We start from the raw sequence: 15,651 nt of genomic DNA, 5'->3' as shown, positions 1-15,651 counted from the left end.
CCATGCTGAAAGCAAGAGAATTTCTATCCCACTCTTTCCTTTGTCTCTGTCAACATGTCACCATATGGTGGTGGCAGGGGCACTAGGAGTACTGCATAGGGAAAGCACAGGCACCAAAACAGAGGTGCTAGTATAATTGCAAGCACAGTCACTCAAATCAGAGAAAACTCAGAGAAACAAGAAGAGGAAAAGGAAAACAAACTAGAATGGAAAAAAGAGATTTAAGAATTGGGAACTTCTTATATAAGAAATTGAAGCCAAAGCATATGATCTTTACTGAACCACAAACAATGTAGGCAGAGAAACCAAGATGGAAGCAAAACACGAGTCATGGAAAACAGGGAGAAATTTTCTTCATCATTTTGTGGAAGAGAATTCTCACACTAACATCTAAATAAGATTAGTAGTAAAACAGTACAAGTCTTCACACCAAGACCCCTCCCTCTTGTTTTTTTGGTTCATGAGTAATCTAATCTTCTCTCGAATGTGGGAATTATCCCATCCCGTCCTCTGGCATGCCTAGTGAACAACAATCTCCCGCTTGAGAATGATCTCTTCATTGAGACAGGACTCATCACACAGTGCAACACCCTGTTTCTATGGCTGTACTTGCTGATTTCTCCTACTGCTACTTTTGATGATCCAACATGACCTGGAAACTGGCAATCGCAATCACCCATCTGAGGATCTTCATCTTCGTTCATGAGCAAAATGTCGGCTACTGAAAGACGGGTCTGACATGAATAATCCAAGGAAATTGATCTCCGTATCTGTTGCTCTCCTTCATCTCTAATCTCAATTATGGTATCTCTCTCCTCTGAATTCCCCAAATCGCTAAAAACCCGTGATGGGGTCTTTGGGATTACCTCATTGCGCATTATTTCCTCTTCTTCCGCAACCCTTTCCAAATCTTCTCCTACAGCTACATTTTCATGCTCAAGTTGGCTTTGCTGCGAAGGTTCATTATTTAGTGGACTTTCCATCACTGGTGGAGGGAGTTGAGTCGGTGAAACAGTAGTAGGAACAATATTAGCTCGACACAGAGGGCAATTGGAGTGAGATTTAAGCCATGTATCAATGCACTGGACATGGAAAGCATGACTGCACTTGGGCAAGAGCCTTAAGCTCTCTTCTTCTTCAAACTCACTGAGACAAACCGAGCAATCTGTCCCTTCAACCAACCCATCTCCCTTCTTGTACTTACAGAGAGTGATGGACTTGATCAGAGCCTCGTCCAAGCCAGTGGTAGCAACATGCCATGGCTCATGGAGTGCCGGATTGTGATTGTCCTCCAATTCCTCGTTTATGTCCTGATTTTCTCTTCTCTCCCTCTCCATGTTCCCACAATATTTAGAAATTATGGTATAGTAACTAACAAGAAGAAAAGCACTTGCCAAAATGCCGATGATCGCGATAACAAGAGGGGAGAAATTTGGACCTGAATTTTCGTCAGGAAATTCAAAATAAGGTGGAGGAGGGGCGGGGATGTAGCACCACTGTGGGCAGTATAAGCTACAGAAACCCTGAGAACAGTCCTTGGTGCTAATATATGGCACCCAAATTTTTGGGCTGCCAAGAGACCCCATGGCAAATTTAAGAGACTATGGGACTAATCCTACTTAAAACTTTATAACATGATATTTCTTTCTTTCTTCCCACCAAGAAAGAAGATTGTCAGTGAACAGAAATGAAAACTTGGCAAGGTGGAACAAACAATCAAGATCATCTGCATTAGAGTTTCAAATAACTAAACCAGAAGCTCCAAAAGAGAAAAAAAATGTATATATAAGAGTTGTGCAAAGATGATGCTATACAACTGTGACAACAAAAGGGTCTGAACAAAAACTTCACCTGAGAACTGTATTTGGATTGGATGGCATGGAGGTTTTTCTCTTAACGATAATTAGAAGCATCTAAGAACCAGAATTATGTATAAGTAGATGGATATTGGATGAAATGAGAACTTGGAAGGCAAGAAGAGCAAGGGCAGGAGAGGGTTGTGGTGATGGAGAGAGAGGTTTCTTGAAGGGACAAGTTGGGGCGGAAAAGGAGGCAGAGGGGGCTTAGATGGAAAGCCAAGCAAAGACAAGAAGGATAGGGTGTTGATCGACATTCTTTCCTTTCTTTTCTTTTCTTGGTTTATCTTTTTCTTTTCTTTAGCTTTCTTTCTAGGAGATAATGGTTTGTTGACTAAGGTGGACAGGTTGGTTGGGAATTCATCAAAGTAATAAATGCTTTTATTATTGTTGAAGCCAGTTGCAGGTGAAGTAAGTATACTGCATGGGATACTGTCTCTTTTTAAATAGGGTGGTTAAGTTGACTTATCTAACCCTCCAAATATAAGTTCACTAAATCCAACCTAGGTGTACCAATCTTCAAAGGCATTTTTGCTAGGTTTTTTTTATGTTCGCCCCTCTTTTCTAGCCTCTTCATATAGCCTTGATCCTACAACCTTTTACAAAATTCAATTGAGTGCATGTAACAAGAGGAGGAATATTTGTATGGCACATATAGAAGATAAAGAGAGAACAAATGATATGTTTAACAAACAAAATGACAAATGAAAAGGGAAGAATATATGTGGGAACACTCAGACAATTAATTATTCATGGAAATGTAATGCTCAACTGTTTTTACTCCCCAAGTGCATCAAAAGTACTGTCAGTGGGCCTACGGTAAATGTCATGTAGATGCCACTTGAGGGGCATCTATGCTCCCATGATTCAACATCATTTCCACACCCTCTTTAGACATTGCAGAACTAGACGTTTACCTAATGCCGAGAGGACTCAAGGTTGATTACACTCAGCTCTATGCACCTCTGGAATGAGAAGTATACAATCATGGTGCCAGGATTCAAGGAGAGCCAGAAGATATAGGCTCTTTTTCAACTAATGACACCCAACTATTTCTCCAGCCTGAGTCCATGGCATCATCAAAGCACTTTTGACAGACTTGAATTGAGGTAAAAAAAACCAAATGATAAGACACTGAATTGGGGCGACTTGGGTCAATGATGTAGCTTTCTTGAATCATAAGTGTTACAAGCAAGAAATCTTTCTCTCTTTTTCTCAACACCCACCTTGAAACTTATGGCTTTGCTTTTCTTTGCTTTTCATTTTCACTTTCTCGTTGGTCTCCCCATCGCCAAAGCCACGCCAATCATAAAATATAGTTTGATATAATGATAAATTCTTAATTTCCCACACCAACCTTGCAGTTTTGTGTTTGAATTCCCATAATGCCCTTGTATGATCTTCCCATGATGCCCCTGTACAGACTGGAATCAGAAGCGATCTCCCCTGCTAATTGTGAAAATCTGTAAGACAGTTCAGTAATTTGGAAATGCATATGGGACGGTTTGGTCACTAGAGCAGTGGGATGTGAGCCATTTTCTTTTGCCCCTTTTCATGTGCTTTGTCTAATAACATGAAGATGACTAGTCCTCTTTCAGAACCTATGATTCCAAAAGAATTGCTCAAACACCCATAGTATCCAACTCCCCTACCCTAGACAAGATATCTGCTAACTGGGTGAGATTAGAGATGGAAAGCAGGGTGGTTTTGGGTCAGATTTGTGGTAAGTTGGAGCTGTTGTAAGTATAATTAAATTGAGAAATATCAATCCGACCTAAGGTAAATATGGAAAAGACAGCACATAGACAAGGGTGTCAAAAAGAGGGAAAAGCATAGAAATGTGTTATGGCAGATATACATTATATAAAAGTTGCTTGGTAGCTTGTTAGGTTTTAGCTTTTATCTTTAGTTGATCAGAATCTTTGGTACAGGGTAGCCTCGCATGCACCCACACATGACAGTTGAGAAGCCGACAATGATGAAAAAGAAAAAAAAAGGCAAAAAAAAGAAAGAAAAAAAAACAAGAAGAAGAAGAGGGTTTAACCTTCAGACTACAATGGCAAAACTTAAAACACCAACATATTTTTCAAATCTCTAAAGCATATAACTCACAATGGGCTTTCCAGGAGATTCTTTATACATATGTTTTCAACAAAATATATCTGCTTTAAAAGATAATCTATAGCAGTTTCCATCACATTTTCCCTCATCCCATATGAGAAATTATTTGATCCACTACATTTTTCACCAGCTTTTCACTAATAGAATATTGAAAAGGGTCCCCCATAATCCCATTATATGGGTGTGTCAAGAGTTTAAATGGTAGGTATACACGGCCAGAACAAGATTGCCAAAAGATTCCAACAGTAGGGAAAATTTCATCATTATCATGATACATATGATCATCACCATGATTAAAATCATGATTATCATCATTGTGCATGATGAAGTGGGACTCAATAATTATTCATCCTTGTAGTTTCTGTATTTCAATACATGATTATATGCTACAAAATTACATATCATATCTTATATGCAAATAAAGACAACCCCATGATGACTGCAAAATATCTGCCAAATTAAGATGAGGAGGAACTTGGGTAATCCATTTTCCATAACCCTAATATCTAAACTTGACATAGAAAGGAGAATTTGCTTAAAGTAAAAGCAAGTAAAGTCGGGTATGACATGAGCTCACCCCTTTGCTTTAGACCCCTCAAAAACAGGGGAGGTTCTAACTCAGGGACTTCTAGTTCATTTTCACAGAACACCGTCACTAAGCCACACTTGAAAAGCATCAAACTCAAGTATACCTGACAACAAAGAGATACCAAAATCCCAACATTGAGAGATATTAAAAGGAAATATGCCAACCTATCAATTAAACTATCATGTTATTTAGCTTTCTGAATACCATATTATTTTTAAATACCAGCTGGAGTTGTTACAGTTTCAAATATCTGCACCTGAGAGAGGGACAAAAAGAAAGACAGAGAAAAGAGAATTGGCCCAAGAGTGTGCCGGTGCCACTTTTCTATTCAAGGAGAAAGCAGAAGTTTATTAAATAATGAGCCATTACGAGGGATTTGAAACTTGCACTTCTTGATTCTTTCACTGTTTACGACACAAAAAGGAGATATATAAAAGTGGAAAGCTTCCACCCATTTTACTGAGCAGACAAGTAACAGAGTCCAATGAGGATACTGTTGAGTTAACTTACAAAGTAGAAGGTTTTCTTCATTTTACAGCTCATAATAGGATAGGATGGAAAACATTCCCTTCCTACTACGGCCAAATCAGAAAAGTAAGATGAGCAAGTCTCATTATTGACAAACATATTTATATGATATCACACTAATCCAACTCAGCTCCTCCTATTCTGGGTTGTCCTATTTTGGAAGTTTATTCCTCCAGCTTCTGCACCCCAACTTTGCCACCCCTTTCTAGTACCATCTCTATTAGTGACCACTATAGATGATTACTTCTAAAACCCCTAGTAGTTTTTACTCGATTTTGTACAACAGAAAAATTATCATCTACTAAAGAAACAAATACAGAGGAGGGACACTCACCCATTGGACTAAGAGATGTCTGGACGTCCCCATCAACATGTGTCCTTTTTGTGTATTTGGGTTTACAGGGTTTCTTGGTGCACAATCCACCCCTTAAATCAATTGGATGTGAAAGAAAGATTCAGTCATTCCCAAAAACAATAATCATTTGCCCAAAGATTGATCTTAAAAGAAGTAGAAATGCTAGGGAAACTAGTGCAGTGCAAAATCCAATTAAATGATTCTACCCAAGAAAAAAAGAAAGAATAAGAACAAGAAAACAATTGAGGAAATTTCACTCTATATGGACATCCACATTCCACAAAATGAATGATTAATCTCCACCATCCATCCATCAATTTGTATAATTGGGATGAGATCAAATACAGCTATGAAAAGGTTGGTTCCCAATCACTGATCTAATTAAGGGAAATGGACTATTCTGGTGATAGACAGGCTTGTCCAATTGAAAGGGAATCTTTTGGTGACAAAAAAAAAAAAAATCTTGTTCACATCTTAGAATCCGGAAAATGAATAAAAACCAATATCTTTCCAACTGCATCATTAATGTTGCAGTTGAGAAGTAACCTTCAGCAACCACCAAAGTGTTTGTCAATAATAACACATAAGGAAAGACATTGAGCAGAAAAAGCAAAGACAATACTGTTGAATGGCAATTTTCATCACAGAGAAAAACCAGAGTAGATTTAATATGCTTTCCATCATCAGTGGCGAAATAGTACCTAATGAATGAATTGAACCACATGATGTACATCACCTTTGTCAAATAGTTGAGAAAAGATATGGTAAACAATGGGACAAAAGATGAGAGAGCTGATACTTGTTGTGGTCTGACCATGTTAAACAATGTACTCATGAGCTTTTAGGACTTTTATTATCGAGCTCCTCCACTCTAGCATGAAGTTTGATAGCATCTTAACAATGAGGGCATTACAGTAACAACCAGATTAAAAAAGAGAGAGAGAGAGAGAGAGAGAGAAAGGTAAAAGGAAAAAAAAATAATAATAATGAATACCTTTTCAGCTCATTTCAGATGCTGGTAATTGGACCGATGATCAAAATACAAGTATATAAGGCAGTATAACCTAGGTTTGGAGACCAGGTTAAGTGGCTTTTCAAAAACTTTTGATACTGTAGAGATTACCCCAAGTATTTCCTCAAGGATACAATCATGGACACATGATGGCTTTCAGAATTTATGCTACAAAAAATAACATTCTCAAGACAAGTTACCATCCATGTTATTCATCCTAGTTCTATAATTTCTAGACAGAAACTCAGTAAAGTTGTATCAAGTTAAAACCAATACAGGCCTCAGGGTTGAAGAGGTTGCCCACAACCCAACCCAAGCCTGTCTCAGGTTCAAGGAGTTTTAACCCAAACTTGGGTTAAATCATATTTGATCTTATTAGGTGAAATATTAAATTTATATTGTACATATTACATTTTTTAGGATAATCAATGCCTTTATCATAATGTCCACTCATCAAATATACATTAGAACATGTTTAACAAAATAAACCATCAGTTGAAGGGAACTTGAAACAATTTCAAATCAAAAGCAATCCTATTTCTTTCCTTCCAAACCGCCCAAAAAGGACACAAAGGGGCTGCCTTCCACACTTTTCTACGCTTCTTGCCCAAGTTAAAGCCACACCATCCAATAAGGGTATCTCTAACCGAAAAAGGAAGGACCCAAGTAACTCCAAAAAGAGCAAACAATAACTCCCATATAACTCTTGCCCTGGTGCAATGAATAAGAATATGATCAATTGACTCTTCTTCCTCACAGCAAAGGAAGCATCTATTAGCAAGAATCTGGCCCCTCTTTTTAAGCTGATCCAGAGTAAGCACCCCAAGATGCCTCTCAAGCGAAAAAGCTCACTTTAGTAGGCACACAAGGACTCCAGATCATACTATTAGGGAATTGATCAACTCTTCTTGAAGCTAGAACATTATAAAGAGATTTAACTGAGAAAATTCCATTCGTAGTCTCTTTCCACAGCATTCTATCTTCCAAAAGAGGATTAAGTCTCCTTCCCCGGATTGTCAAAAGTAATCTCTCCACCTCCTCCACCTCCCAATCGTTGAAGGGCCTAGAGAAACTAGGGCTCCAGACCCTTTCCTCTCCTGAAGGATCCCATAACTCCACTACCCAAGCCTCTTTAAAGGAAGCAAAAGCATACAAGGAGGGAAAAGAATTACAAAGGGCGAAGTTCTCACACCAATTATCTTTCCAAAATTTCACACTTCTACCATTCTCCACAGAAAAAACAACTTTGTTTTGCAAAAGAGCACCTTCCTTCCTTATTTCCATCCAAAAGCCTACTCCAAAACCCTCCCTAACTTCTCTAGTATACCAACCCCCTTCTTCCTCCCCGAACTTCCTACTAATGACATGCCTCCAAAGATTCTCCCTTTCATTCGCAAAGCGCCAGTTCCACTTACATAAAAGGGCCCTATTGAGAGTAGACAGACGTCTAACTCCCAAGCCACCCTTCCTTTTGTCCAAACAAACGATATCCCAATTAACTAGATGAGGCTTCCTCTCCAAAGCTCCTCCTCCCCATAAAAAATCCCTTTGAATTTTTTCCAACCTTAAACTAACCACTCTTGGCATTCGAAGTAAAGACATCAAGTATATGGGCATACTTGACAATGTACTACGAATTAGAGTGATTCTCCCTCCTTTGGATATAAATTGCCTTTTCCACATGGCAACCCTTTTCCGAAATCTCTCTTCCACCCCATCCCAAACGGCCACGGACTTATGATTCACCCCCAAAGGGATCCCCAAGTAAGAAGATGGCAGCCTTCCCACTTTACATCCAACCTTGAGAGCCAAAGCCTCCAGATTCTCCACTCTTCCAACCGGTAAAATTTCACTTTTGTCCAAATTGATTCTCAAACCTGATATGGCTTCAAACCACATCAACAACTAGCTTAAGTAAACCATCTGATCTTCGGAAGCTTCACAAAACACTAAGGTATTGTTGGCGAACAGCAAATGAGAGACCAAAGCCCCATCTCCACTTCTTCCATTTACTCTATACCCTGAAGGAACCCCCCCCCCTCACTGCTCTAAGGATGAGCCTACTAAGAGCCTCCATCTCGATCACAAAAAGATAGGGAGAAAGGGGGTTCCCCTGACGCAGCCCCCTTGAACTGTTGAAGAAACCTGCCGGAGTGCCATTGACCAAGACAGAAAACGATGCTGTGAAGATGCACCAGGAAATCCACCCGGTCCACTTCTCCCCAAAACCCATACTTTGCATTACAAATAGTAAAAAATTCCAATTTAAATGATCGTATGCCTTCTCTAAATCCAGCTTGCATAACACCCCACTCTCATTTCGTTTCAACAAGGAATCTATTGCCTCATTGGCAATAAGGGCAGCATCGAGAATCTATCTTCCTTCAACAAAGGCATTTTGAGCTGAAGACACCATCTTTCCCACTACCTTCTTAAGTCTGTTAGTTAACACTTTTACCAACAATTTATACAATCCTCCCACCAAACTGATCGGTCTGAAGTCTCTAAGGTCCTCGGCGCCTGCTTTTTTTGGGATTAGGACCAAGAAGATTGAATTCAGGCTCCTTACAAATCTGCCATGCTCGTGGAATTCTTTCAAAAAACCCATAACCTCTTCTTTGACAAAATCCCAACAAAACTACCAAAAACTAAGGGGGAAACCATCTGGACCAAGAGCCTTGTCCCCATTCAGATCTGAGAGTGCAGAGAAAACCTCTTCCTCTGAAAATACCTCCTCCAGTCTAGCTGCTTCCTCAACATCAATCCTATTAAAGTCCAAACCTTCCATAGATGGGTGCCAATCACCCAGATCAGTCAGAAGGTCCTTAAAAGCTCCAACCACACCCCCCTTAATTTCCTGCTCCTCAGTTAACCAAGTTCCATTTATTTTAATCTTAGACAAACAGTTTCTCCTTCTATGGGAATTGGCCATCTTATGAAAGAAGCCTGTGTTTCTGTCACCCTCCCTCAACCACACTTCTCTTGATTTTTGTCTCCAAGAAACCTCCTCCATTAGAGCCCATTTCTCGAAATCCCTCTTTGCTTCCTTTCTAGCTTCTAGTTCCTCCATTGATAATGGACGCAACTTCTCCTGAGCATCCCAAAAAGCCACTTTGTCCAAGGCCAATTTCTTATTCACTCCCACCTTTCCAAAAACATCCTTGTTCCAAGACTTTAAGATAGCCTTCAAAGCCTTCAATTTCTCTACAAGAATGAAACTAAAGGATCCATTGAATCTTAGACTTTGCCACCACCCCTTCAGCAGATCCCTAAAACCCTTCTCCTTTAGCCACATGTTTTCAAACCGGAAGGGGACAGACCCCTTCTAACCCCTCCCCCATCCAATAGGATAGGAAAGTGATCGGACACTCGCCTAGGAAAAGTATACTGCACTACCCCATTAAAGTGGCCCTCCCAGTCCTCCGACACCAAGAAGCGATCTAGTCTGGACATAGCTTGACTGTTCAACCCTCCGCTCTAGGTGAATGGACCCCCTTGTAAAGGGAGATCCCTCAAGTCTAGGTCATCAATCACTTCCGAAAATCTTCTCATTGAAGGAGACACCCTCCCTCCTCTTCTACTCTCATTCGAAAATCTGATCATATTGAAATCTCCGCCGATACACCATGAGTCATTCCGAAGCCCACGGATGGCCCCTAACTCTTCCCAAAACAGTTCTCTATATTTTTTCATAGTAGGGCCATACACTCCTGAGAAAATCCATCTGAAACCATCTTCGCAATTCTTGAACCGACAGGAAATGGAGAAGAGACCCACCTCCATCCCTACCAGCTCCAACACTCTGTTATCCCAGAAAACTACCACCCCTCCAACTGCACCCCTAGCATTCAGAGCTCCCCATTCTAAAAATCTCCCCACTCCTAGGCTTCGCATCACCCCTAAAGACATCTCTGTCATTTTAGTCTCCTGCAAGCAGACCAAGTCCACTTTTTGGGAACTAATTAAGGCCTTAATTAATTTCCTCTTATTTCTATCATTTACCCCCTGGACATTCCAAGATAATCTTAATCTTCATTTAAAACACAAAGCTCTATCCCCACTTCTTCTATCTGAACCTTTCTTTCTACTCTCTCCATCATAATTAATCGAACATTCCAATTTTTTTACTTCCCGATCAAACCTAGACATTCTTGGAATTCCCTTCTTCTTGCCTTGATCTCTTCTGGTTTTCAATCTTAGAAGCAATTTAAGAATTTCCCCTTCAACACCTTCTGTCGTGAACCCCAAAGACTTACTGAACTTTGCCAAGCTACTTTCATCCCAACTGCTACCCGGGTCCTCCCTTTCCTGCAAATCCTCATTCACCTACAGCCTATTACCCATATACTTTTCCCCCTCTATACCCGTCACCCACAGACTGCCATCAGTCAGCACAACGCGCAGCGGAGCCTAAAATCCAACTCCTTCAACAGTGTCTTCCGTTCTAGAAACACCCCCCACCACCAGAGCCCGATCACACCCAGAAGAAGGAGAAGAAGAGAAGAAGACTTGACCCCCCCCCCCCCCCCCCCAAAGACAGCGAGAAAGAACTCGTACCTGGATGCCTCGGCTGTCAATGCTTCGTCAGTCATTAGCGCTCTAGCTTTCACTGAGAAAGCCTCTGAATCCCTCCAATCCCCTCTGAGAAAGCAAGCGACCCCCACATCCTCCCTAACTTGAACACGCGAAGCTTCCTTCGTAGCCCTAACTTCCATCTCCCTGACCTCGGCATGGGAATGAGCCCTAACTCCTTTTATCCCCCCAAGCCCAGGCTCGAAACCCATTCCGGCCATACCCTCACAACCCACAAACGAGCCCTTAATGTAGAAAGGCCTCTCCTCGCAACCCAACACCCACCCTTTTAACGTGATGGGCCTTGGCTCACTAATCGGCCCATGCTTCTGGGCTTTCTCAAAGGCAGTCTTGTGACTAACCTCCCCAAGCCCGCTACTGAACTGGGCCTCCCAACGCTAATGCCCATATTCAAAAGCTTCAAGCCCAAAGCCAAGGCCTCCCTCTCTTACTACTTTCCCTGCGTCTTGACTTCTATTCCCTAGGCTATCTTCTCCATCAATCGCCTCCACACCAGGCCCCTTTTCAGCGGACTCAGAGGAAAAGCCTGTAGCCCCTTTTGAAAAGCTTCCACAGGGCGGCTCAACTTGTACTCCAACCTGCTCCTTTGGCTGAACATCCTTTTCCAACACACTTCCTCTGCACACAGCACGTGAACCACTCCATGTTTCCACTTCGTCCACTATAGCCCCCTTCCCGAGAAGACTTCCCGCCTACACCACCTAAGAAAACCAAGGCGGGGTTTCCCACCACAGCTAGAATGAGAAGCACCCCGACCCAGCCACAATCTGGACGGAGGTAGGTAAGTCCCTACCAACCATCTTCACCAACAATCTAGCCCATTGCAATTCTATCATTGAATCCATCTTATCATCCACTACAATGAACCCACCACACCCATCTCCTATCAACTTAAACACCTCGCGGTTCCATAAGTGAAGAGGAAGACCCACCACTCTCACCCAAGCCTCGTTAGAAAAGGCTCCATTGCAAAAACACCCTACCTCCGAGTGCCATTTTTCCAAAAATAAAACACTACCTAAAACCCTTCTCTTCCCTCTTGCAAGAACGCGCTCGGCCTCACTTAACAATTCAAACTCAAAGAGCAATAGCCCACTTCCTAGTACAGCTATGTCCAACTTTCCTTTGAGGAGCTAGGCATGACCAGCCCAATTTTTCAGATAATCCAACTCAGGGGGATGGGTCTCCACCTTTTCCCATCTACCCACTAAATAGCGACCCAACTGCTCTAGTCTTCCAGGCGTCACCCTCCTTCCCACCTCCAACCAAACCTTATCCCCTAATCTACCCATTTTCGATTTTGCTACATCCACAAAGGTCCTTGGTTCTAGGTCCTTTTCCTTCTTTAGCACCTCAAAGGAAAGAGGGTCCTTTAATCCTCCAAAGGGAGCTACGCCAACCTCTCTCAGCTTCTCTGCCAAAATATTCCACCCTCCAGATAACCCCTTCTCCTCTGGAAAAATTAAGCAAAATCTTTTTGCCTCTAAATCGCAAACAGAGCAAAGGAGAAATCTTCCCGCCTCATTTGAACGACGCTCCATCCTATACTTCCTTCCCTCCTCGTCCCAAACGAGAGACCAACTTCTATCATCTCTACCTCTACAGCAAGACTCAACTCCAGCCAACAAACTACTAAGGCTTGCATCCCCAAATCTGATCCAAGATGTTATCCCTTTACATCTCTCCCAAATGCACCCTCTCAACTTACCTCCTACTTCATCAATCAAAAGTTCAAAAGATTTGGGCTCCACAGCAAACCATCTTCTTCCACCCCTTGGTTTTTGGTTAAAAGCCATTTTCTATCCTTATTAGTACTTCATCTCCCGATAGGGCCGTGGTTTTTGATCTCTTCGGAGGTTTTCCATGTTAAAAATCCGATGTTCATTGTCTCTTTCTCTCACTCTACACTTTGATTTATTTTCTGCTTTTTATATCATTAATTACTTGGGCATACTTGTTGAATGGAAGAAATATGAAGTGATTTAAGTGTGATGATCCATTGAATGTCTTTAATAATTCTTCTGTTCACTTTGTTTAATGATATCATGGAGTCAATTGTTATGAGTTGAGGAGATGATTGTTCTTTTGATTTATTTTTGAGGAGTGTTGAAGCATTTGCATGTGTTTTGCATTGATAAATTGTTGGGAGAGTGTTGATGCATACATTCTTACTTGTGGATGTTATGCTTTGTTGAAAAATTGTTGGAAGAAAAGTTTCTTGACATTGAGATAGTCTAAGGTTAGGTAATCTTTGTTGGGAGATTTTTTAAATTGTTCTACAACACCTATTCAACCCCCCCGTCTAGGTGTAGTCCATTATTGAGATTCACATTTTCACTTTACATTGAAGCACTAGGGTGATTATAAAAAAGCCCAGGTTAGGGCAAAAAGACAACCATGGTCACCCCTATAATGCACCTTAGTCTTCCAAAATGCTATAGTTACATATTGCAAACATAAAAAGGTAATTCAAGTGAGGACCATTGTGACCCATAGAATAAAGTGTCCCATAGAATTTAAAAAGTTTTATTAATCTTCATTCCACTAGAGAAGATTAACTACACCTTAGTATTCTAACCATTATATAATGTTCCCCATGAACTAATATCCATAATCGAAATTGGAAATTGTTATTAACCTATTAGATTACATCTTAACTCCTTATGTTACAAATCCATTTTTTCTATTATCATTTTATATTTCTATATCCATGGATTAACTATGATCATTAATCTTTGGATTAATTAAGAGGTTACAATCATCTCAATATAGAGATATCATAGTGTTTTATATTGAATATGTCTATAACCAACCATTGAATTAATAACCGTCTAAATTGATAATAATATATAATCACTTTAGGATCTAACTTATATAAAAACAATTATTAATTCAAATATCAGTGCATCATCTTTTAAATATTAAGAATACATACAGCATAATAGCTTGAAATATACATATATACACCTTTGATTACTTCCATAACATGAATCTTCATAGGTCTTGTTTAATATAAAACAACCCACTCCCAACTGTGTAGATATTGTATGCTCTAGGCCCACATGACCCTCATGGCTTTAAAATGTGTTTACATGGTTACGAAGAGTCTATACAATCAACCCATGCCCCCTTTCATGCAAATATAACAAGGCACATCACCCTCATTGTGTCCCATGAGATTGTAGAGCATAACATACAAACACCCCTTACGAGGTCAAACAAACTCCCACATTGGGTGCACAGACTAGCTTTGATACCATTTGCAATAACCCACTCACAATCATGTAAATATTATCTGCTTTGAGCCCAAAAGGCCCTCATGACTTTAAAACATGTCTACGTGGTTAAGAGGAGTCCATACATATATAGAACTAGAAACTTTTTTCCTTATCTGATGTGGGATATCACGCATCCACTTCAAAATCCAATTCTTATAACCAAGACAAGTCATTCCTCCTATTAAGAAGGTGATATACTATAGCTTCTATTAAATAGCCCAAATTCATGAATAGTTGTGAACTACTTATCAAGTTATAAGGAAGTCATGGTTTGTATCTTTTATGTAACCACTCATACACTTAAACCATGCACAATGCAACTTGATTGGGTAGAATGCTCATAATGACAATGTTTAAAATAAGCAAACATCCAAATAATAGTGTGTAAAGAAAAATCATACTTTATTAATAATGATAAATACTTCAAAATAACCTTGCTTTATAAGGCTAACTCTAGCAATCTCCCACTAGCCCTAAAACAAACTTACAATACGTGTCACTCTTTTGCAATCTCTCTGAGTATCAAATACTCTAGCTGAGAAGGTCTTGGTTAAAAGATCCGCTAAGTTATCTATAGATGCAATCTTCTTAACTATGACATCCCCTCACTATACTATCTCACAAATCAAATGATATTTTCTTTCAGTGTATTCTCCTTTCAAGTGGTTTCTTGGTTCTTTTGATTGTGCTACTGCTCCACTATTGGCACAATACAACATCATGGGTGATATGACCATGGAAGCTATCCTCGGTTCTATAAAGAACATTCTAAGTCAAATGACTTCCTTTACAACTTTTGAAACTACCATATATTCGACTTCATAGTTGAGTTAGCAATGCAAGATTGCTTGATACTTCAACTAATAAATCTAAAACCAAGTGTAAACATGTATCCAAACATGGACCTACAAGAGTCTTTATCAAACTAAAAGTCTAAAATTGTGAACTCAATAAGTACCAACTCATCTCCCTAGGAGACAAACTTATAATCCATTGTTCTCCAAAGATACTTAAATCAATGCTTTACTACTACCTTATGATCTAGTTCTAGATTAGACTAATATCTACCTACTATTTCAATGGCATAACAAATTTTTGATCTATGGCATAGCATAGCATGTGTACATAAGACTTTCTAATGCAGATGCATAGGCAATTGCCCTCATGCAATCTTTCGCTCTAGTAGTCTTTAGATACTGATCCTAAGAAAGAGGAACTTCATGCTTGAAAGAAAATCCTTTCTTGGGATCTTACATTGCACACTTGACCAATAGTTTATCAATGTAGGTCACTTGAGACAACTCAATTCTCTTATTCTT

General features: G+C 40.0%; 2 protein-coding genes across 2 annotated transcripts; both read right to left on the bottom strand.

Annotated features, from left to right (window-relative positions):
• Positions 1-220: 220 nt before the first annotated feature.
• LOC100243705 (E3 ubiquitin-protein ligase Os04g0590900) lies at positions 221-2,045 on the bottom strand. Its single transcript, XM_002277860.5, has one exon. The coding sequence runs from the start codon at positions 1,584-1,586 to the stop codon at positions 459-461; it is 1,128 nt and encodes a 375-aa protein (XP_002277896.1). The 5' UTR covers positions 1,587-2,045; the 3' UTR covers positions 221-458.
• A 7,054-nt stretch (positions 2,046-9,099) lies between these two features.
• LOC104882505 (uncharacterized) lies at positions 9,100-9,756 on the bottom strand. Its single transcript, XM_010666146.1, has one exon. The coding sequence runs from the start codon at positions 9,754-9,756 to the stop codon at positions 9,100-9,102; it is 657 nt and encodes a 218-aa protein (XP_010664448.1).
• Between the last annotated feature and the right edge of the window lie 5,895 nt (positions 9,757-15,651).

The sequence above is a fragment of the Vitis vinifera genome, chromosome 2 (genome assembly GCF_030704535.1).
Source record: "Vitis vinifera cultivar Pinot Noir 40024 chromosome 2, ASM3070453v1".
Taxonomy (NCBI): domain Eukaryota; kingdom Viridiplantae; phylum Streptophyta; class Magnoliopsida; order Vitales; family Vitaceae; genus Vitis; species Vitis vinifera.
Note: the sequence above shows the minus strand (reverse complement) of the source record. Positions and strands in the feature narration are given on the sequence as shown.

What these genes read in the sequence shown, in the direction of transcription:
- LOC100243705 (XM_002277860.5), bottom strand. Translation starts at nt 1,586, where the DNA reads ATGGGGTCTCTTGGCAGCCCAAAAATTTGGGTGCCATATATTAGCACC.
- LOC104882505 (XM_010666146.1), bottom strand. Translation starts at nt 9,756, where the DNA reads ATGTGGCTAAAGGAGAAGGGTTTTAGGGATCTGCTGAAGGGGTGGTGG.